The sequence below is a fragment of the Ipomoea nil genome, unplaced genomic scaffold (assembly GCF_001879475.1).
Source record: "Ipomoea nil cultivar Tokyo-kokei standard unplaced genomic scaffold, Asagao_1.1 scaffold2653, whole genome shotgun sequence".
NCBI classification, from domain to species: Eukaryota; Viridiplantae; Streptophyta; class Magnoliopsida; order Solanales; family Convolvulaceae; genus Ipomoea; species Ipomoea nil.
The window spans coordinates 3135042-3159821 of NW_017619081.1; the positions used below are offsets into that span (position 1 = coordinate 3135042).

General features: G+C 34.3%; 1 protein-coding gene across 2 annotated transcripts; it reads right to left on the reverse strand.

The window, feature by feature from the left end:
• Positions 1-4967: 4967 nt before the first annotated feature.
• Positions 4968-14865, reverse strand: LOC109154808 (probable pre-mRNA-splicing factor ATP-dependent RNA helicase DEAH4). Of its 2 annotated transcripts, none has more exons than XM_019302543.1 (16): positions 14499-14865; positions 13595-13687; positions 13405-13509; positions 12960-13177; positions 12681-12733; positions 12442-12558; positions 11623-11714; positions 10994-11080; positions 10117-10331; positions 9909-10001; positions 9579-9702; positions 8787-8937; positions 8624-8693; positions 6041-6201; positions 5649-5824; positions 4968-5535 (listed from the first exon to the last, which is right to left on the reverse strand). In XM_019302543.1, the coding sequence occupies exons 1-16, from the start codon at positions 14696-14698 to the stop codon at positions 5385-5387; spliced, it is 2106 nt and encodes a 701-aa protein (XP_019158088.1). In that variant the 5' UTR covers positions 14699-14865; the 3' UTR covers positions 4968-5384. The 2 variants fall into 2 exon arrangements, with proteins under 2 accessions (XP_019158088.1, XP_019158089.1); XM_019302544.1 differs by having other exon boundaries at positions 13405-13516.
• Between the last annotated feature and the right edge of the window lie 9915 nt (positions 14866-24780).

Consider the following 24780-nt stretch of genomic DNA (forward strand, 5'->3'; position numbering starts at 1 on the left):
AGAAAAATTATATGTAGAGGCTTGCATTAATTGCATTGTTTCAGATATTGAACAGGCTTTCATAAAAAATTTAATTAATATTGTAATCCCAAGAACCACCATAAATAACAAAAGCATATCAAATAGACTTTCATTGTAAAACCAGAGATTTAACTAATATTGCATCGTTTCATATTTTCTATTAATCGAGAATCGGAATCCTTAATCCTAATATCATAACATTTAATAACTCCATTAATTCAATAAATGTAATCCTTTGTTATGGGCGAGAAAAAAATAGCTATTTTATTTTTCAAATGTTGTGTTTTTTTTTTTTTTATAGTAAAAGATGTTGTGGATATTTTATATTTATAGCTAGTTATAATAATAATGTTGGTAATTAATTATAATATTAATTATTTCCCAACCATATAGCTTTATTATATGTAAGATATGTCTTGCCAAGTCATTATTGACAATACAAATATGGCTGATGATAGGGTGATGACGAGGCAAATAATATCCGTGTTTTGTAAATATAAGTTTTAAGAAATATGTGGATAAGTGTCAATTATTACTATTTTTGTGTTCATATTTGATATCAAATTCTTATGATTTTGTGCAAATTTGAAGTTAACTTTGTGCGTATTTGATTTGTTTGCATTATTTATGTGACTTTTAGACATTTCTGACCAGTCATTTTCGCGTTGTTATTGTTATATCTTATTATATCATATGTCTTGCCAAGTCATTATTGACAATACAAATATGGATGATGATAGGGTGATGACGAGGCAAATAATATCCGTGTTTTGTAAATAAATTTTAAGAAATCTGCAGATAAGTGTCAATTATTATTATTATTGTTGTGTTCATATTTGATGTCAAATTCTTATGATTTTGTGCAAGTTTGAAGTTAAGTTTGTGCTTATTTGATTCGTTTGCATTATTTATGTGACTTTTAGACATTGATTGTATAACAATGTAAAATGGAGTTCAGATCAATTTGATATGTTTGAAGTCCCGTTAGCACAAAGACGCATTTCGGTTAGAGTTGTCAAAATGGGATTAGCCTTCCAGGCAGCAATTATACTGTGGACCACTGTGTACAATGTATTGTGTACCGCGGTTCAAAAACGGACTTAAAGAAACGACACGCTGTTACAGTCAACGGAACGTGCATGTTTGGTGTATTAATTATCAACTGAAACTACAGTGTATTTAAACTGACACTGCCTCACGTATTGTTTTTATATTATCAAGTGAAACTGCAATTGAAATGAAACGAAACTGTAGTTGTGTTGAAATGACATTGCAATGTATACACTATGACACTGCAGTGTATACAAAATGAAACAGAATAACAATTTCACATATTTGAGGTATATTGCCTAGCGAAACTATAGTTATATCAAAATAATACTGTAGTTGTGTTGAAATGAAACTGCAGTGTATATAAAATGAAACTGAATAACATTTCACATATTTGAGTGTATATTGTGCAATGAAGCTGTAGTTATATTGAAATGATCATGTAGTTGTGTTTTAATGAAACTATGGTTTATATAAAATAAAATTAAATAACATTTTCACATATTTGAGTCTTATAATATCGAATGAAACTGTTGTTATGTTGAAATGAAACTGTAGTTATATCGAAATGAAACTGCAATGTATACAAAATGAAAATGAATAACAGAGTTATTACTTTTTGTGGACCGGCACGAAACGGGTGCCGTTTCTTTTCATTAAACAAAACGACGTCGTTTAGAAGTTCGGTGCATAATCCATTATGCACCGCGGTGCACGATATAATTTGCCCCTTCCAGGCTAGCCCCATCCCACCTTGCCAAAAAGGGAATAGTTATGCTGTGCATCTGTATGCACCATGCATGGTGCATACAGATGCAAAAACGACGTCGTTTTATTAAAAACGCGCGTCTCCCCTTTAAAAAAAAAATTCAGGTTCGATTCCTAGTAACAACATTATTTTGTTCATTCATTATGGAATTTTAGTTCATGGATTATGGAATTATAGTTCATCGATTATGGAACTATAGTTCATCGATTCTGGAATTATAGTTCATCGATTCTGAAATTTTAGTTCATAGATTCTGAAATTTTAGTTCATTCATTCTGAAAATTTTAGTTCATAGATTAGATTATGGAATTATAGTTCATCGATTATGGAATTATAGTTTCGAACCTAATTTTTTTTTTTTAAGGGGAGACGCGCGTTTTATAAAAACGACGTCGTTTTTGCATCCATATGCACCATGCTTGGTGCATACGGATGCACAACATAATTTGCCCCAAAAAGGTGGGGTGGCCTTAGAATTTTATGGCCCGTATTTTGGTGGCTTTTTAGCTCACTCCACCAAGCCTGCCTAGTATGTATACATTATTAATATTAGTGTATATATACATACCATTTTATATAATTATATATATAAACATATGTTTATTTATTTATATTGGAAAACTGTATTAGTAATTAGTTCATTATATAAATTATTTGTTATTAGTTTTTTTTTAGTAATATTGCCTCTGTTATAATGCAGTATTTGTTCATACTTATTACTTCGCAACTTGGTGCCACTAGACCACAAGGTCATTGACTTATTTGTTATTAGTTAATAGATTAACAAATTATGTATTTAATTATTTATTACTTTATTTATTACTCCGTAGTTATTATTGTGTTTAACAAATTACAAATGCATTAATATATGTTTAAAGTATCAAAATTATTTTAGTATACTCTTATTAAACTTTTTCATATTAATTTTTATTTACATCTATAACTTTTCAAATTTTGCGGGTCCCGCCAAAACTCGCGGGATCGGGGCGGACCGACTACCATTATGTCCGTATTTTGGCAGGCTTTTTAGGAGACCAGTTTTGACAGCTCTAACTAATTCCGATAGGTCGTTGAAAGACTCTAGCCTAGACTAGAGTAGTGTTCCTCCAATTTGCTTGGACTTTTATCAGCAGCACTGGGGACTGGAGTATTGCTCCTTTTCCTCCAATAGTAAGAGTGGACTCTATGCATGGGATTCCAAATTCAATTGCCTTGTTCGTGAGAGGATTGAATTGCCATCGCCAACCTAACAACATGAGGAGTGTGATGATGAAGAGGAAGGAGCGTGGTTCGGCTTGGATTGGATTCCCCTTTTGTTTGTTTTTAACACTCTACATTCTCTACTTTAATTTGCTAGCATTTTGAATTGGTCGCAAAACATACACCGTCATATATAGTAGGCAAAAGAGAATAAGGGCTTCATTCGTAGTAGACTAATTTTGTGTTCTCATGTGCATCTGTACATGTTTTTTTTTTTACTAAGCTTAGCTTTTGTCAACTAGCAAGAGTGGTCGGGTAAGTGAGTTGGTACATATACCCAACATTAACATCGCTAACTATTTCCAGTTGCAACTTATTTTCCATTCACGGGAGATCTAAAGAAATGGTGTTAGAAATAAACTCTGTTTTTATTGATAAATGCATAATTTATACACTTTTGCATCATTATTCTTTAAGTATATTTTGTGTGCATGTTTTTTAGTATAATGCACTACCTTATCATATCAATTATGCATGTATTGGTTATCTTTTGAAGCTAACCATCCAGATCCAGTGTTTTCATTATATTTGTTGATTAAGGTGTAAAATTGACTTACTTATGGAGCTAAGGAAATGGATAATTGGTTCAAATTTAGTTATGGAGGGGAGCTTCTGGCAATGACCCACTCCTTTGGAGGCTTGAGCCATCTAATCTTCTTCCAGGTAGACTCTGATAGACATGGTCCTTCATCCAGTGAATTTTTGTCTCTAAAACTACTGCATCATTCTAACATTGTAACTGCGAACAAGATAGATATTCCAATTCTGATTTCCAAAACCATTTTCGAAGCCCCAGATTCCTGCATCCAACCAGCTTTTGAATGGCAGGTTCTGGTAATTTGCATACTGCTTAGGATAGGAAACAGATTCATCCATATACAACTTGCTTTGGGGCATTTCCAAAGAATATGATCAACATCTTCCACATTATTTAATTTCCACAACTATAGCAGGTGGCATTGGTCATGAGCAGCCACAAAAATGTGCAAATACGCTGGGGGATTTTGAGTTTCCAAATGTTAGCTGGTCCATGCTCAGCCACCATTGTATATGCCGAGCTGACTGAGAAAGGGCCTCGACTGTTAGCACCCCATCCCATCCCATTTCGTCCTCCCCGTCCCCTTCTACACATAAAATTATAGCAGCTAGCTAGGAGATTAAGTTTGTCACCTGGCACAAGAGGTATCAGCTTATCCCATTGCCAACCAACTTGTACAAACCATTCCTATGTTGATCGCATCATGCCAAAGAGGGCAGTGCATCCATCCAAAACAAACTATTCCTGCCATTCATCACTCTTTTTCTGATCGATGCCATTCTTCAAAAATCAAAATAGGAGCTCATTTCAGTATGCCCTTCCAACTTGCCGGATCATTCTCCCCTTTTATGTACTAGGCTGGATAAAACACTCTTTTTTTCAAATAATCATACTTTCTTGTCACTGTTTTTATACTCCTGTATTTATATTTTACGTGATGTCACATTATTCACCTCATCACATAATTATACAATCTACCATATCATTCATCATGCATCAGATATCTTTATAAAAAGGAAATACCTTAAAATATTGTCAATAAGAATTAAACTAAAATTACAAAACAAAAAGTACCCTTATTTAAAATTCTCCAAACATGTCACTAAAAAGAAAAACGTTTTTGAAACTTTTTAATTGCCCCTTAGATTGAGCCGTTTAGCTATGAGTAAGCTAGGCTAGTTTACTTCCTTGTGGTCCTTTGCCGGCTATGGTCACAAGGCAAGGTTTACCTACACCCGAAAGGGTTGTGGGATTTCCCTCGCCATCAAAAAAAAAAAAAAAAAAAAAAAAAAAAAAAAAAAAAAAAAAAAAAGTGTACTACAAAAGGTCTTTCAAACACGTCCTTACATTGCCATAAAAGCAAGCAATCCAATGAATCCATCCACCATTTAATTCATCAATGAAACAGGTCCTCCATTTCAAACACTTTCAGAGAAGCTGTTTTATGTCTAGATTCATGGGGTAGAATGAAGAATCATGAAATTATAATTCTACTGTTTCACCATTGCTGATTCCTTAGTTGAGGCATGCATAATATAAGCATCATATAATATAATTGATCATGAATCCAGCTTCATCAATTTCTCACCTTGACCAACTCTCATCTCCGGCCAGCAATGGCTCTCATTGGCTTCCCAGCTGCGGGCTCTAAACAGCTTGTCCAGGATAATCTAGCAAAGAAACACCGTTATACTGTCCAACGGCATGAATTGGCTGATATATGTATGAATACAAAACGTACCCCTACTATTTCTGATCTTTGCGAGCTAGAAAACGCGCCCTGGCAGCTTGAATCCTGCTATCACGCTCTTCAGGAGGCTCAGCATGAGCAGCAACTTTCTTCTCCAAATTCGAGTTTACTTCTTGGATTCTCTCTTCAGGCTGGTCAGATCCACCACTGCAAATAACAACCATAAGCTTCAATATAATATATATTATATATATTATCAAATAAAATATGAAGAATTTGCGGGCCTTTATAAAATGGTGAAATAAATTTTGACTATTCACCTCAGTTTTTTTATATTTAGTTTCTCAAGCCTACCCAAGACAGGCACAACCCATTGCATCTCAACTGCACACACATTACGCATAAACGGACGTGTAGTAGATATTAGCTCGTGATATACCACATAATTTGGGAGCATTCCATCCTCATCTGCTTTTAGTACTGATGATGGATGGACCTGGCAAGACGAAAACAATACAGTATTAGTTCGGATGCATATATCATCATGTACACTGGCTAATTACTCAGAGTACTAGCTTAGGTGAAAGATTGTTATTAACCAAGCATCTATATGGTATTGAATTTCAAATGGAAATTACCAAGTACAACTAAAAATCTAAAATCCAATATGGTGTCATAAATAGATTCAAACATATAACTAAAAAACAGCAACCTGAACCAACTGAGACTTGAAACCAAGAGTTCGGTAACCATTATGACGAATCATCCGCTCTGCAAGCTGATTAGCGTAGCCTGTACACAAAGCTTTCCGCAAATTTTTGTAGTCTTGTTGGCTTTTTTTGTGTCTTCTGCTTGTTTGGACATCCAAAGACTCTATCATTAAAGACAATAGAGGTCACATAATAAGAATCCCAACCATATTTATTGTTGTTTACATACTTCTTTTTTTAATACACTGCAAATATCCTGGTTTGATGGTTTTCAAAAACAAGTAATTATGTCTTACTCCCCACTCATCCTGTTCTTGCATGTGGATCAAATTCAAAATTAAAATAAATATTGTTGAATAATACGAAAGTTGTCTTAGTTTCCTATTCTTATTAGTAGTTTCCTATTCCTATTAGGACTAATTTAGTATCTAGTTTAGTATATATAGAGGTCCATTGAAGTATAGAACATACATTAAGAGAGACAATCTATTGTACTCTTTCATTATAATATATTCTCTATATTCTCTTGTTCTTTGGTTATCACATATTTTGCTTCCGCCTAACTGGCGGGTGGTGGTTATTCTCCACCCGCCAGACCTATCAATCCCTCAATTTCAACATGGTATCAGAGCCTACTTTCCTAGGCTGTTTTTCTTCAAATATTAAAACCCTAATATAAACCCTAGCTTTCCACCGCCGCTGCCGCCACCGGAGGGTAACCACTGCCGCCACTGTTTTCTCGTTCCGACGCACTTCTAGTTGTTGTTCAAAGCAACTAACACCACAGCCTTACTCGGAACCTTGTCGCGAGCCGTCGCTTGAAATCCGGTCGCCATTCACCGTCGCACGCGCCCACACGCGCCACCACCATCGTCGGGAGTGCTTTCGCTTTTCCGGCCAAAGCTCCTCTTCTCCAGTGATTTTGTGATCTCACCTCCTACACCAATGGATTCCTCTCCCTCTTGCGACCTTATCTGGAAAATTTCATCGCTTTCCTCCACCGCCGTCGTCCTCACGCGCCACCGCCGCCGTCACGCGCCGACGACCTTCCTCACGCGCCGGCGCGTGAGTCTGCCTCCGGCGAGATTTTTCAGATGGTTGTTTTGCCCTTCTTTCAACTTTTTGGTGAAATTTGAAGGCTAACTTCTTTGGGTTTGTTGCCGAACATTTTCCCATGGTGTTTGTGTTTTGGTATAACCGTGTTTGTTTCTTTATCTCCGGTATGCCTTATCCCATGGATGGTTAGTTTCAGCACTACTATAAAGGCCTTTGATTATTTCCCATGTTTCAAGTAAGGGGGAGTGTGACTATCTACAATTGGTGTGCTATCATTTACTATTCTTTGCTATTTTATCTACTATGGGCTCCCTTTGCTATTCTTTGCTCCCTTTCTGCCTCTACCGCTCTCTTGTGTTATCGGGAGGTTGTTCATGTTTAACTCTATCCTTGGTGTGTTCATCTTCATTCTCGAGGTTCATGTTTAACTCTATCCTTGGTGTGTTCATCTTCATTCCCGAGGTTCATGTTCAATTCTGTCCTCGGTGTGTTCATTCCCAAGATCGTGTTTAGCTTCGTCCTTGGTGTCATCGTCTTTATTCCCAAGGGTCCTTGATGTCTTCGTCTTTATTCCCAAGGATTGTGTTCAGCTCCGTTCTTGGTGCCTTCGTCTTCATTCCCAAGGAAGGGTCAGACATAGCGCAATCTCTTTTGAAGTCATCCATCCTCGAGTCTTATATTGTTGTGATGGTGTTCGTGTTTTCCCTTGGTGCCTCCATTCCCAAGGATGTTCGTGACAAGCTTTGCCCCTGGTGTGTTCATTCCCAAGGGTTGCATTGTCCCTCCGAAGCCATCTCGCATTATTATCCTCTAGTTGCATTTAATTTTCACTTGTAATTTTGAGTGAGGTAGAGTGCTTGTTTTAATCCAAGCTTGGAACTTCAGATGTTCCAGCTTGAGGGGGAGTGTTGAATAATAGGAAAGTTGTCTTAGTTTCCTATTCTTATTAGTAGTTTCCTATTCCTATTAGGACTAATTTAGTATCTAGTTTAGTATATATAGAGGTCCATTGAAGTATAGAACATACATTAAGAGAGACAATCTATTGTACTCTTTCATTATAATATATTCTCTATATTCTCTTGTTCTTTGGTTATCACATATTTTGCTTCCGCCTAACTGGCGGGTGGTGGTTATTCTCCACCCGCCAGACCTATCAATCCCTCAATTTCAACAAATATAAATAAATAAAAAAGCAGTGCTCAAAACATGGTCCTCACTGATAAATTGCATAGGACAAAGAGAATGGAAGCACCAAATGGATTAGGCATTCACTTTGCACAGAAAACACACCAACCCTTTCCAATGGAAGATCAGAAATCAAGTTTCTGACTTTTAAAACATGAAGTCAATTTTGGAAATAAGAGCTATCAAGGTAGAAAGGAGACAATGATTGGATTAGAATTAAGGCATAGCTCAGTTGAGAACTATAGAATCATAGGAAAATTTGCAAAACTTCAAAAGTGGACATGGACTATAATATAACATTAAGAAAAAAGGGTAGAAACTTGGTTGCACAAAAGCATTACCTTTGGCCATTTTCTGCATTATTTGAGTTAACTGTTGCCTTACGTTTTTCACAAACATCATTCCTCGTACCTATCATTAGCAAGTCCCACAAAACCAAAGCTATTTAAAGGTTTATAACGAAACTCCAGATACAGATAGAAATGGAGGGAAATAGCATAATACCTGCAAGTTGTTTTCTTTACACCAGTCTATGCTATAATCTGTTTGATCCCAAAGCTCATATATCTGAAGTAGTTGGATATGATCACCCCAGCCAGATCCATCAGGAAGGTTTGAAGGAGTGTGTTTCCTCTTCTTCTTCTCAGTGTTGTTCCTGTAGGCCAAGAACCCAAGACACTTACAAAATGAAAAGACAACAGATATCTACCATACAGTCAAAGGAAAGATGGAGATCCTAACCACCACAGAAAAAAAATTTAATTTGAAAAAGACAACCAAAGAGAGGAGAGGGAGCGCTAGTCTCCAAACTTATTAGACATGTTTTGGTCAATTTAACATTTTGTCAATCCCCATCCAGGAAACCTGGAGGGTGTGGTTGAGTGGAAGGGGCTCATTCACCCTTAACCAAACATCAGGGGTTCAATCCTTGGCCTTGGGTATGGAGAAGCCTTAAATCTCCAGGCCAGTTGTCCCACCCTTAGAGATGCCTACAATTCAGGGGATTAGTCATTGTGTCCAACGTGGAAACCCTGGGCTACACCCAAAAAAAAAATCCCCATCCAGCCATCCAGGAACCCAACATCTCATCATTCTCATATATCCAGTTGTAAAAACATCATCAGATAACTCCCACTAGCATGACAAGGTTGTAGTAATATAAGCTTGGGTAAAAAATTGGTTGAAACTCCACAACTTCATTCATAGAATCCAGGCACATTACTATCCTCCTTTTTTGAGGGGTGGGCGGGTTTCATGCATTGATCACTGGTAATCCAAAAATGCTTTAAAGTCTACCTAGGACCAGGAAGCAAAGTTGTTTCAGCAGATAGCATAGCAACAACTGTCAATGCTTGAGATAAGCAATTCAAATCATTAGCCTCTATTAAGGTCCTGGAAAGAGAAGGCTCTAGCGGAAGCTCTGCACAAAGAATGAAAGATGATCAGATTCAAATACATACTGAGTACTTTTAATTTCTAGTTATATCTCCGAAGTCTAAACAACAACAGTGCTAGTGACCCCAATAAAGTACCAACTTTAGCAAGGATTTTCCATGTTACATTCCAGCAGAATCTCTTTCCCATATCAGACTAACAAAAAGCATACAATTCAGAGATGGACTTTACCAGCCATGGTTCGTCCAAGGGAAGTAATAGAACCATTTTCATCAATAGCATCAATCAGATATAACTGCCTCAGGGCATCTTCTAAAGACTCAACTGTAGCAAAACAATGGGATGTGCAACAATAAATTATTCGATCACAAAGTTCTGACCTAAATCAAAATACAAGAAAGTTAAGACTCAAGATATTCAAAGAAGATACAACCCTTACATGATGGAGGGTCAAGGAAATCAAAATTTAGAATATCCATATCAGGGAGATCTAATGACTTCAAATACAAAACAGCTCCCGCAAGAGAAGACCTCTGTATTTCAGGGACTGTAGCATCCAAAAAATCGTCGTGGTAAATCATAGAAGGATATAAGCGGTAGCACTTTCCAGGCCGTGTTCTTCCAGCTCGTCCTGCACGCTGGTTGGCTTGCACCCTGTGGGCATTACAGCCAAAAAATGAAAAGTTATTGTAACAGTAGCTATAGTGAGTCAAACAGTAAAAACTAATTAGGAAAGAAATGCAAAGCAAAGAACACATTTTTAGAAATCAATATTTTGCTCTACTGAGGATAAAGGTCATAGTAAAAATCAAATGACACATTTAATTATTGATGGATTCATATACTATTTAAATTTTTTGCAAGAGATAGATGCCAGAGTTCAATTACAAATGCCTAATTTGGGTTACATAAAAACAATTTCCAATATATATTTTCACAAACACTTCAAAGCAAGCCTAATCAAGTTGCACTAACCCATTACATCATGGGTTACAACTGGAAGCTCTTAAAAGCGACTGCATAGACCTTTCTTCCCTACTCCAGACCCTACACAATGTGGATTCCTGAGCTCTGGGACCAACCCCATAAATCATGCAGCACCAGACCCCCACAGGCATAAACTCAACACATTTGAAGCTATATTAAAATGAAATACAGAATATAAAGAAAATATCTGCTCTAATTTGAACAACTTTCCCCCTTTTTTTATCCAATGATATGTTCATATAATTTTATTTTATTTTTTATTTTTTAAAAAAAAAATGAAGCATAGAGTACATCTGTACATGCCTTCAGAAGTAGTATTTAAGACTTACTTGCTAATTTGAACAACATCTAGAGAATACATGCCACTTGATGGGTTGTACTGTCGTTGCTTCACATACCCAGAATCAATAACATAACTGCATAAAGGTAACTGCCCATTAGAAATGCAAGAGCAAGGCTACATATTAGCAGATCACACAACTCATCTGTTAATATGACTCGAAAAAATAAGAAAATTCAATACACAAATACTCCGGTGAAAAGAGTGAATGAGTAAGGCAGTAAAGTTCAATGGCTCTTTCACCTAAATAGAGAATACATAGATACTTTAAGAGATGGAGGGACTTAGCTCCATATAACTACTATAGTAGCAAATGCATGCATTCACGAATATGAACTTTCTGGTGGCAAATGTATTATATTTTTAGTTTTTACCTTAAAATAATGCATCATCAACCAACTCAATAAATCTGCACAATCTAAAGTTCTGAATCTATTATCTATGCTTTCGGCACAATTGAAAACAAAATAATATGTGCCCAAGAGTTTTTTATTTTCTTGTGGGTGCACAACATAAGTTTACTAAATTACTACACATTTATCTATATGAGTTGCAAAACCATAATATCAAGTCAAAAATGAACAATTGAAGAACGATATTCAGATCAAGCTGTCTTACACAACACCATCAACAGTCAAAGAAGTTTCAGCAATATTTGTAGCTACAATAAATCGCCGACAGCTTGGAGGTGGACGGTTGAAAACACGAACCTGTAGAATCAACCAAAAATGAATTGGCAGAAAAGAAAGATTAATAAAATGAAGGTTCATAAATTAGGTAGCATCAATATATATATGCACACACATATATAATATGTATGTATGTATTTGCCTGTGTGCAAGAGAGAGAGCTACTTGCCTTAATTGTTTTCCTTTCCTCAACAAGTAACACTTTGACTCAGATACATGAATAAATGCAAGACAATGATATTATACATACATACAAATAACAGAAATCATGACGGCGAAGTTACTGAAGTAAGGAAAAGATGAATTCAGTAAAACCACTAATGGACATTACCAATAAGTTACTAGAAAGACAATATTAGGGGTAGAAGAGGAACAAATAACAGCAGCATCTTGGTGCTTTCAGTAAAAATTTACTTGTTGACAAGGAAAAAAAAAACAAACAAACAAAAACAAAATACAAAAACAAAAACAAAAACAAAAAGAGGATTAAATAATTAGTTTCCAAAATACTACAAACATCATCAGAAAGAGGTGATTTCATAAAACAATAATCCAATAACATAGCAAATCCAATTGCTACTACAGAAAGATGGAAAAGGATATCCAAAATGCACTTAAATTGCAGATGAAAATTTAAGCCTAAGCAAGACATAAACCAGTTAATCTAAAAAGCTAGAGTAAGTATATGCTGAGCTTCTATCCTTTGGGGGAAAAACAAGGGGAAACAGTATATAGAAGACAGACTTGCCTGCATTTCAGGTGGTAAGGATCCATGTAGGGGAAGCACTATAGCATCCATACAAGAGCCTTCTTCAAGACCTTGAATTTTTTCCTCCAACTTCAATACCAACTTCTCAATGTCATCCTACAGCAAATCCAATCATATTAATGGCAAAAGAATCACCAACCATAGTTTTAAGTTTAAGATAAAATGGAGTGAAACATCAAAGAACACACAAGGCAAGACTCGAAAGAGGACATGCTCACCTGTCCAGTCATAAATATTAAGACATCACCTTCTGGTTCCTGTACATGTATATCTACTACCCATAAGATCTTGTTAGAGGAAACATCACAATATCATCAAATTGGTTATCATAGAGCAGAAATGAAATTTATCTTTCTTTTACTATATTTTATGACAGATTGATAACAGTGTTCAAATAGTACACCTGATCTCATAGCTATTAACACAATAGAGTAACAATTACATGAGCCTATCAAGTATGTACAAAATATAAAGAGACATTGAAGTTCTTTTCATACCAATAGCTGTTTTAAGACAAGCCTCAACATAATTTTTGGGTTTCTCAGAGCTGTGTTGTATTTCAACGGGAAATAGTTTCCCTGGTACATTGAGCACTGGACAGTCAAAGAAGAATCTGGATACTTTCTCACCATCCAGAGTAGCCGATGTAATCAATACTTTCAAGTTAGAGCTGCGCAATTTAATCAATCTTTTCATCAAGCCTAGCAGTATATCCCTGTGTATAGGAAATTCATAAAATTGACAAAGATTATAAATATAGGTAAATAAAGATTATTTATTTATTATTAAAAAAAAAAAAAAAAAAAAAAAAAAAAAAAAAAAAAGAGCCCTGAACATATAACATATGACTAATGAGTAGTGACAATGAGAGCATCAAAGAGATATCTTCAAAAAACTCAGAACTTGTCATTACAAAATTAAGAGTTATCAGAACAGGTTTACGTGTTCAAACTTCTTTCATGAGCTTCATCCAGAATAATGACTGAATACTGATTTAGCTCTGGATTTGATAGACTTTCACGTAAAAGAACCCCATCTGTAAGGTATCTGTAATCTTCAAAAGCCATCAAATTAGTATTAATAAAGTAAGGTGAATAGCATTACAACAGTAAAAACAAATCAATTACTTTACTTGATATTGGTCTTCTCAGAGGTCCTATCTTCAAATCGAATGGCATAGCCAACTTCCTCACCAAGCTGAACACCAAGCTCTTCTGCAACCCGTCTGCACATGAAATGAATATGTAAATCAAGTAATCAAGTTAGATATATGAAATGTGAAACAATGAAGACAAGCTCTGTCAGTGTCTCTAGAGTCTAGATGCATATAACAATATCAGAAAATCTACAAGATATTTTAGACAACAATACAAACTGCAGCAAAATTTTAGAGTGTCAAAGAAACATATAGGCATTTAGGTGCAGAGAGCCAGAGACATCATATGCAACTATTTCTAGAATTACTTCAAAATGGAACTCCATTTTTCCATACCAAAGCACATAAACTAGTTTTTAGACTTGATAATTCTAAAACAAAATAAGATGCAAGGCACAAACCAGCAAATGCATACCAAAGCACATAAAATATATGCAATGATAATCATGTATTCACAAAAGACAACTAACTCTACTTTGATTCCAAATAGTTGCATAAAATATATCCAGTCAAAGCAGCACATAAAATTCCTTTTTTAACCCAAGTCAATTTTTAACCCACTACCTGGCTATCCAAGCTAATTATCTTCCTTAATAGCCTTTTTTGCTTGCTATCACCACTATATAGATGGTTACAAACCAAAGCATGAATGTTTCTGACTGAGAAACAAGAAAAGCCAAACGTCCAATTGAAATTAAATTCCCTAATCATTTGAGTACAGATTAAGGAAAACAACAATTTAAAGCCCATTGCTAGTTACACAAAGCTAGAAACTAAGAACATGAATCGAAGCAGCTGTTTCCCTTCAAAAGTTTAGCTGATAATTACATTACAATAATAATAATGAGTTGACTAGCCAGTTTCCAAGAGAGATTATTACCTGGAGACGGTAACAGCGGCGACTCGTCGAGGCTGAGTAACGGCGACCATTCCGGTTTTGGTGTATCCCCTTTTGTGGAGCATCTGCGATAGCTGAGTGCTCTTTCCTGACCCGGTCTCCCCAATAACCACCACAACCGGATTTTTCTCAACCGTCTCCATGATTTTCTCTTCGAATTGAAGGATCGGTAAGTGCGCCATTGCTGCTGAATTCGAGCTGAGTGTTAGACTAAAATGAAAAGTACGTGCTGTTTCTTCGTCCCACTTCTGGCTCCTCAAGGAAAAAAATCAACTTCGGGAGTTTGGTACTTCTCCCCTCATTTTAGTAAGTATGTTAGGTTTTGATGTAGTCACAAGTTGTTGGGTTTATTGGTTCAGGTTAATTTTCTTCTTTTTTTTTTTGTCTCCTTTTTGATCGGTTATGACATTTTTTAATTAATATTTTAAATTTTTTGTAAGGACATTCTATAAAAATTTTAGCGTAGTTTTTGAGAAGTTTTTATAAGTATGATTAGAAAAGTGAAAATGAGGAGGGAGATAAAAATAAAAATAAAAAATATAATAAAAAAAAGCAAAAGCAAAAAAGAAAAACAAAACTGACAAAAACTAAAAAAAAAAAAAAAAGATAAATTTATTTAGTGTGGCAACCACCCGGAAGCGCCCCCAAGGGGCGCGTGGGAAACATGCGCCCTCTGGGGCGCGAGGTGCGCTCCAAGCGCATCATTTACGTTTGTTTTTAATCTCCTGCAAGATTTTGGTGTCTTACAGGAGAAAAAGTTCATGAAAAGTTTTAGCTATTATTTCTCAAAAAATTTGAGCTTTGACTTTTATTATTCCAAAACCTTGTAAAAATTCACAAATAGAGATGCCTTAATAAATTTTTTATTATTTATTTCATAAAAAGTATTTTATTTTGTAATAAATTTATTAAAATTTTATTTACAATTTTAATTTTTAAAAAATGGGCTTACATATAAATTATAGAACCTGGATGGCAATGACAATCAATTCGGTTATTGGCGGTGGAATTGGAGGGCAGTCAGCAATATAAGTTAAAGCCAATTTATATCGTGCACCAGGCAATGTGCGCCCTGGTGCAAAACGATGTCGTTTTGTTTCGCCCCTAATAACAGGATTTTTTGGGACCATTAGGTAGGATTCCGTTTATGCCATTAACGTCTACAAAAACAAAAACAAAAACAAAAACAAAAACAAAAAAAAAAAAAAAATCATCTTCGTCGTTATTTGTTTTCATCCGTGTTGTTCAAATTGGCGGTTTCTATATCGAGTTCATCGTCACGATTTGATTTTCGTATCTAGTGTTTTCTGAGAGATGGATGAGGTGATTGTGCAGCAGGAGGTTGCAGTGACAGTCTGACAGACGAAGGTAATGATCCGATTCAATTGGCAGTTACAAAGGATGCTGCTCCAGGTTTTTTATATTTGATTTTTCGCTTGTTTTATAGTTTCGTTGTTGATGCATATGATTGAATTTGTATGCGATAGTCGTTTCATAGGATTGAATTCGTATTAGAGGTGCGTATTTTCAATTTAGTTGTATTGTGTTTGTATTGGAGGTGCGTATTTTCTGATGAGTTTCTAGCAATATACGTGTTTGTCAATCTAGGGTTGATTTTATGTGTATTATGGTTATGATTATGTACATTAAGATGCATACATAACAGATGTTCCTTTTTGCTTAGGATTTTGTGTATTTCTGGGTAGAGATTATGTGTATTCTAGTATAAGATTCTGTACAATATGCATTTACATCTCTGAACATTATTTTATGTGCCTGAGTGGTTAATCTAGGGTTACATATTACTTAGAATTATATTTATGTGTATTACGTTGATAGTTTATGTGTTTTCTGATATAAGATTATGTACATTAAGATTTTCAGTTGCTATATAACTCAGCATACATAACATATGTTCATTATGCTTATGATTATGTGTATTCTGAGTATAGATTATGTGTATTCTGGTTTAGGATTATGTACATTCATCTTAGAGGTACTTAAAATTTTATGTGATTTGCAGTTGACCAGAGTTTGGTGGGGATGTCAGTGTGTTCGATTGATGAAGCTTATGAAATGTACAATGAATATGCTTTTAGATTAGGTTTTAGTGTGAGGAAGGGTAAGCAAAGATATAGTGGTGCTACAAAAACAGTGAAGACGAAGACGCTTCATTGTTCAAAGGCTGGATTTAAAAGGAACTTAGGAAAGGGTTGTTATTCTAAAGTTGATGGTCCAACAGGTTGCCCTGCACTTGTTCAATTTGATGTAGATGGGAATGGGACGTGGACTGCTTCAAAGGAACTTATGTTTATTCTACTATATAATTATGTATATTTAAAATCTCAGCAGAAATACAAGATATTAGTTAGACTTATGATTATGTGTATTGTGGTCAGAGTTTATGTGTATTTCTCAATGATTTTTTGTATATATGTATCATAGAACTTAAATAGGTTTACTTAATATATGTTATGTTATTTCAGGATGGTTACTACATACAAATGTCATAATAATACTTGGATTGAAAAGCTTTATCAATGTAGAGAAAAATGGTGCCCTGCATTTATTAATAAAGATGATTTTTCGGGTGGTATTTTATCTTCACAAAGGAGTGAAACTACAAATCACTCTATTTCTAGAAGGTTATCCAAGACTGCTAGACTGTGTGACTTTATAGGTCATTTGTTGGTGTTGTCTCGGAGTGGAGAAGTAGAGAGGGTGGGGAAGATATTCGTTGTTCACAATGTGTACCTACAATAGCTATGGACCATGTTAAGATTCTTTTACATGCTAGAGAAATTTATACAATTGAGATATATTACTTGTTTGAAGAACAGTTTTTGAAATGTGCAACATGCTATCAAGAGTGTGTTTTATTTGAAGACGGTGTGTATAAGTATCATTTCTGGAGGCCTGATGTTGATATTATTAGGCATGAAGTGAATTTTAATTTTAGAGTGTTTGATATTGGATGTAGTTGCAAGATGTTCACAGAAATGGGGATTCTATATTGCCACTGTTTACGCATTTTTAATGTGCACTGCGTGTCTAAAGTCCCCGAGAAATATATTTTGAAAAGATGGACTAAAAAAATTGTTGAAGATGACTATGTTGATATCGCACCATCATCTCAGACTCTCAGAGTGTTAATGTTGCCTCTTCTGTTTGGATGTTAGGAATCACTAGGAAATTCAAAGGTTGGCTGTTTGTTGTCAAGAAAACAATGGAGGACGAAAAATATGTGAACAAGCAGTTGCAGATGCCAAGAGAAGAGCTGAAGCTGATTGTAGTCCTATTTTCTTTAAAGAATGTGACATAGAATCATCTAGTGGTGTTATAAAGGATCCACCAAGCATGCGGTTAAAAGAGTTGCGTAATAGAATGGAAAGTAGTGTTATTTCAAAGAAATACAATATAGCAAGGGGACGAAAGCGTATTGCTCATATGGTTGCATCTAAAATAAAATCAGTTGTTCAGTCTCAAGCTGAAGATGCTATTTCTAGTATTGCTGGAGATGGCTATTTTATGCATCCAAGTTTTGGAGGTTCAGATTTCTGTCACATTAGGCCAATGACAATTACAAAGGATAATGAAAGCATAGCTTGATGACAATTCTTTAGAGTTATGTGTATTATGCTAAGAGTTTATGCGTATTCGTCTATAAAATTCTGTACATTTTGAAATTTGTTTGCTACCACAGTTCACAGAAATGTTTGAATTATAATTATTATTATGTGTATTATGTTGTGAGTTTATGTGTAGTCTACTAACAATTCTAAATATTTTAATCCATAATCTTTTGAATAACATGGGGAGAGATAGAAATCATTTGTGTTAATTACCAACTTTCAAAATGTACAGAATCATATTATTTAATACACATAATTTGCCTTCACAATACACAGAATTTTTCTTCATAATACACAGAATTATAAACCATATTGCACAGAAATTGAAATTATTTAATACACAGAATTTACCTTCATAATACACAGAATTTATAACCCATGTTGCACAGAAATTGAAAGTCCAAACATTTATTTACTTGCTGCAATGTGTCCAGATTTTTTATATGTAATATATAGAATATCACTATAAAATGCATATAAGTAATAACTATAATGTACAAAAATGTAATTCATAAGACACTTTATAATATAATGCGAGACAAAATGATGTTTCATTACGAATGAAACACTTCACAAAGTAGTTTACCACATAAGTTGTCTGGGTACATCATTGTTTATCAGTAACAGTTGAGGATTACAAGTCAAAATCTACAGACATCATAATAAGATTCAGTTTGATTTTTTACACTTCTTCTTTGCAGTTGTTGTGATGACTGGCAGTTCTGTATTCCTTGGCCACATAATTATGTTAGCTGCATATTTTGCTCGCAACGATGCAATGAATTGATGCTACAAAACAAGATAATGGAAAAGTAATTAGAAACAAAGGGTAAAATATGTAGTATGGAACAAAGTTGAATATTTGTGTACTTACATCTTCCAAACCTCCTGTGAATCCTGGAGCCCAACGTTCTAATGATGTATATGCCACAATCGTCTTACATTGTCACGGACTTTCCATGGCATTTCCAAATACTGCACTTTCATACTCTTCATCTTTCTAGCAAGGGGATTTTTCTTCAGTTGTAGATACTTGGTGAATGCAGTCAGCTATAGAATATAGTTTATAGTAGTGTTTAGATAATCTGAGAAGAATAGATAATAAAATTTTAAGAATGTAGATATAAAATATTAGTAAAAGCATATATTGCTAATTTTGCTGGGCAATCCTGATATTTGTCTTTGTTTGTTATCCCTTCAGGCAATTTCTTGTTGTCAATCAATTGAACTTTTGAGGTCAGAAAGTTGAAACATATCAGAAAGTAATGCTCGTGTAGCAATATACTAAAGAAGACATGTTATAAAAAATTACAAAAAATATAACATATTGTATTATGTACAGAAATCTATAGTTGAATACACATAAACTCTTAAGATAATACACATAATTATAAGTGTAAGAGAGATCATTTATTTTTAGTGAGGTATGGCATTGAATTTCACAATGTACAGAATTTTATAATATAATACACATAAACTACTAATTGAATACACATAAAAACAAGTCCAAGAAACATCAACATACTTAGGGTATAGATATTTTATGAGTTAATACCATCTAAGGTCCTCCGAGTATATTGGTTTTGCCACGTTTAGTCCTAAACTTTCAAATTGACCATCTGTGATCCTTCGACTTTCAAATTTGACCATTCGTGGTCTAAGTTAACCACTCATGGTCCTTTAAGTTTCGAAATTTAACCAGTTGTGGTCCCCTTGAAAGGACCATGGTTGGTTAAAATTTAATATTTGAAGGACCTTGGGTGGTTAACTTGGACCATGAATGGTTAAATTTGAAAGTCGAAAGACCACAGATGGTCAATTTGAAAGTTTAGGACTAAACGTGGCAAAACCACTATACTCGGAGGACCTCAGATGGTATTAACTCGATATTTTATACTTACAGCCTGTGCACCACTCATATCAACAGATACTGATCTCAACTGGTAATTAAGGTTGTTAGAAAAGTTATTCACATGTTTTTTTATATCCTTCAATTTCACTTTTTCTAGTAGCATCTGTCAAAGAAATTGTTGATTGTTATATAGTTTGTTGTTTAAAAAAACAAAAAACGAAAAAAAAAAAAAACAAAACAAAACAAAAAAGATGTGCATGTTATAATGTTTACTTACATAAGCGGCTACCGAGAAAAAAACTCTCTTTGGCTGATCAACAGCTCTTTTCATGTCAATTACATTCATCATTTGAGACCAAATTTGAGGAATGTTGATAGACACTTGTCCTGCTGCCAACGTCTTGAAGTCCTCCCGCGTGGCAAACATACTGTCTGCATTAAACAACATTTGACTGCAAAAAATAGAAAATAAATTATATAGTTGAATTTAGTAAGAGGGATGGCAGTGAAATTCATAATATACAGAATAGTATAAAAGAATACACATAAACTATTAGCACAATACACATAATCATAAGTCTAAGTAATAATATCTCTGTGTGTAATTAAGGAAGCATGTTAACTTAGAAGAGTGAGAAGAAATTCATACAATTCTGGGTAGTCATCGCTGCTTGTCATGAAGGCATAATCTGAGATGACTTTCTCCTTTGCTGAAACATTTGTAAGCTTCGAGAGGTTCTCTGCCCAGTATGGAGACCGCAAGTGTAATGACAGATGTTTGAATTGTCTATGTGACCTTTTCCTTTCCTGTACATCTTCCACTTCATCTTCTGATTCAGCGATAATGCTGAGTAGACATAGTAAACAATTTTATCATCATGTGCATACAGATAAACACTTAACATAATACACATAAACACAAATGTGCATAAATATCATTTCTAGCTACTGAGGTATGAAATTTAAATTCATAATGTACAGAATTATATTATATAATATAATACATATAAAGTACTAACAGAATACACATAAACATAAGTTTAAGTAATATCATTTATATCTAGTGAGGTTTGAAAATGGAATCCATAGTGTACAGAATTATATAAAAGAATACACATAAAGTCCTAACAGAATACACATAAAAACAAGTCTATTTAATATTCAATTTATACCTGTCAAATTCTTGTTCCTCTGGTGTTGGCTGTGGTAGTGGGTCCTGTGATCCTCTAGAAACATCATCAACCAAGTTATCTAGCGTTGTTGCAATGGGGGTCAACGGGGTTGATAGCAGCGATGTTGTTGGTCAACCAAGTTATCTAGCATTGTTGCAATGGGGGTCAACGGGGTTGATAGCAGCGATGTTGTAGGTTGTGCTGTTGGTGGAGCTGATGGTGGTGGTGGTGGTGGTGTTGATGGCTCTATTGTTGATGTTTGTCGCTCTTTGGCAGGTGCATTGGGAGTAGTAGCCTCATGTGGTGTATGTGGTGGTGTTGGGGTCAGTAGATTAAAAGAAGGGGCAGGGAAATAAGGAGGCCTGTTCATGTTCTTCATTGTGGCAAAGAAAGCCGCTTCAAGCTGAGCAACTGCATCTAGGAAGCTCGATTGGTTGAACAAAATCGTCATCCCTCAGCAAGGTCTCTGGTGGGGTTGGATTGGGGCTTGGTCTGACGTTTGCGGACTGGTAGAAGTTACTGAATACATTTTTTATTATATCCGCAACAGAGTTTTGTGTCCCAATGTCTGTCATAATCTCTCCAAACTCTGCAATGCTTGAGGTCATTTTCTTCAAAGCCTTCGTCACTCTTTCAACTGATTCTGGTTGCACTGGTGCATGAGTCGGGGGCTCCTCCAGCTGTGTTTTCCTCTCAATCACTTTGTCATGTCCAAATCCCCCTAACTTTCTCTCCACATCAAATCTTTTCCTCATTTCCTCTGTGGTCCAAGCAGTGATGGTGGGACAGATTTTTGTCACAATTTGTCCTCTGATCTGGACCTTGTCTAGGTATGCAAGCTTTAAAACACACACATATTAGTATCATTTTTTACAATAGAATATACAGAATTTTATATGGGAATACACATAAACTATTAACATAATACACATAATCACAAGTATACAGAATTTCTTCCATATCTTTTGGTGTATGGAATTGAATTAATGATGTACAGAATCTTATAGCACAATACACATAAAGTCTCAACATAATACACATAAAGATAATTCTAAGAGAATAAATTCTATGTTTTGCTGAGGTATGGTATTGAATTTTATAATGTACATAATTTTATAGTAAGATACACATAAACTCTTATCATAATACACATAAACATAATTCTATGAAATATCTTCCATGTTTTGTTGTGGTACGGAATCGAAAGTATTAACATACAGATTTTTATAATGGAGTACACAAACTCTCAGCATAATACACATAAACACAAGTTTATCATTAGTACTCAGAATTCATAAACATAATACTCATAAGTCCATACCGTCAAGGTGGCTGGTCCAACAAATTGTGAATATCTTTTATCCTTCCACTCCTGAGCAGTGTCAAGGAGATAGTTGATCGTGTAACCACACCAGTTGAGATTCTTGATTTTATTCACATCAAGTAGTGAATAGAGGATCTTATAGTTACAGCGCGTGTTCTGGAATCCCTTAATCAGTGTGGTTACGACAAAGATTACAAAATCCCTCTTAAACATGTCTCCATAATCACCCATTTCCACGATCTTGTTCAGCATTTCACCAGTTGATGGTGTTCCCTTTGTTATTCTCCACTGAACTCTCCATTCAGCAACCATTTTATTGAACTCAGGAGTTGCATTTGCATTAGTAGCCTCAACAATAGGAATATTCCCTTTAGGTATACCAAATGTAGATTGCACATCTTCTTCCTCTAGAAAGAGCTCATCATCTTCAATATGGATTGAGCATCGACCAATATCCAAACTTTCTAGGAGGTATTTGATCAACTTAGCATCACACGATGAGATCTTTATGTCGAGTAGAGATCCAAACACAATCTCCTTAACAGCTTCATGTTGTTCTGGGCTTAAACTGTTGACGAGACTGTAGATTTGCTTTGGTGTTGCCCTCAAGCCCAAGTACTTTAAATGCTTTGGTACATCATCCTCTGATTCTTTCATTTTCCTTGATCGTTTTGGTGCTGTTTTAGGCTGGTCAAGCTGGGCGTTATGTGTTGATTTGGCCATTTTTGCATGCTTTGGTACATTGTCCTCTGGTTCTTTCCCTTTCCTCAACCGTTTTGGTTCTGTTTCAGGCTGGTCAAGCTGGGCGTTATATGTTGATTTGGCCCTTTTTTCAGCCTTTTGGATGCAATCATTCCTTTCTTTGCTTCTGCTTTCATCATCATCATCATTATTATTATTATTATTATTATTATTATTATTATAGTAGTTAACAATGATAAATTTGAAATAATTAAAGATAATTTTAAATTACTTAAGAGGAGAAATTTAATCAATTATTTTAAAATATTATGTCACCCATTAACTTTTTTTTTTTTTTTTACCTAAAATTTCCGTCAGACACAGTGAATAATCCATTCATTCAATTGTAGCCTTGTAGGTCTTTTGGGTAAGACTAGGACATTAACATTGAGCAAATTTTAAAAGGAATAACGGTTAAATAGGCCATCGAACTATATACAATAATGCAATAAAGTCACCGAACCTAAAAAACAACAAATAATTGAGTCCCTAAATTAACCAATTTACAAATTTTTAAAGTTATTAATAGGTCATCCCATACTTAAAATATTTTTAAAAAATTATTATTTAAAAATAATTATTTTTTTTAAAAAAAAAGGTCTCCGCCGGATACAAGAAACTTTATTCGTCTCTGGCCAGAGACGAAGAGACTCTTCGTCTCCATGGTCGGAGACAAACAGACTCTTCGTCTTTGGCCATGGAGATGAAGAAGCTTTCATTGTCTTCGGCGGAGACTTTTAAAAAAAAAATTAATAATTATTTTTAAATAGTTATTTTTAAAAAAAAAAAAAATTGGAGTTAACTATTAGTAACTTGAAAAACATGTCAATTAAACTATTTGAATGAAATTGATTAGTTTAAGGACTCAATTTTTTTTTTAAGTTTAGTAATCTAATTATATTATCGTGTGCAGTTGAATGATCTATTTGACCTTTAGGGGGCGTTTGGTTCACGGAATCTTGGATTACCCCAGGTAATAGGATTACCTCCTGGAAGGTAATATGAGATTTTGGGAATGTAAGATTACCTGATGTGTTTGGTTTGGATGGTGTAATATAATATTACCTTGTTTGGTTCAGGGTTATATTTTAGGTTATATGGATCAATTTACAATAATGCCCTCAATATATATATATATATATATATATATATATATATATATATATATATATATATATATATATATATATATATATATATATATATATATATATATATATATATATATATATATATATATATATATATATATATATATTTATATATATATATATATATATATATATATATAAAATGTGTGTGTATTTATTTATATCTATGAATGTATATCAAAGCTTAAATATTAAAAAAAAACTAAATATATAAATATACACATATATATATTTGATTATATAAACATATATTAATTTCATTATTATTATTATTATTATTATTATTATTATTATTATTATTATTATTATTATTATTATTATTATATAAGGATTAGTTAACAATGGCAAAGTTGTAAAATTCAAGGTAATCTAAGATTACCTAAAAAAATGGG

What these genes read in the sequence shown, in the direction of transcription:
- LOC109154808 (XM_019302543.1), bottom strand. Translation starts at nt 14,698, where the DNA reads ATGGCGCACTTACCGATCCTTCAATTCGAAGAGAAAATCATGGAGACG. An exon ending in CATGAAAGAAGTTTGAACAC is followed by an intron (nt 13,178 to 13,404) that starts GTAAACCTGTTC and finishes TCCTATACACAG; the next exon opens with GGATATACTGCTAGGCTTGA. An exon ending in CCTTGGACGAACCATGGCTG is followed by an intron (nt 9,703 to 9,908) that starts GTAAAGTCCATC and finishes TTCTTTGTGCAG; the next exon opens with AGCTTCCGCTAGAGCCTTCT.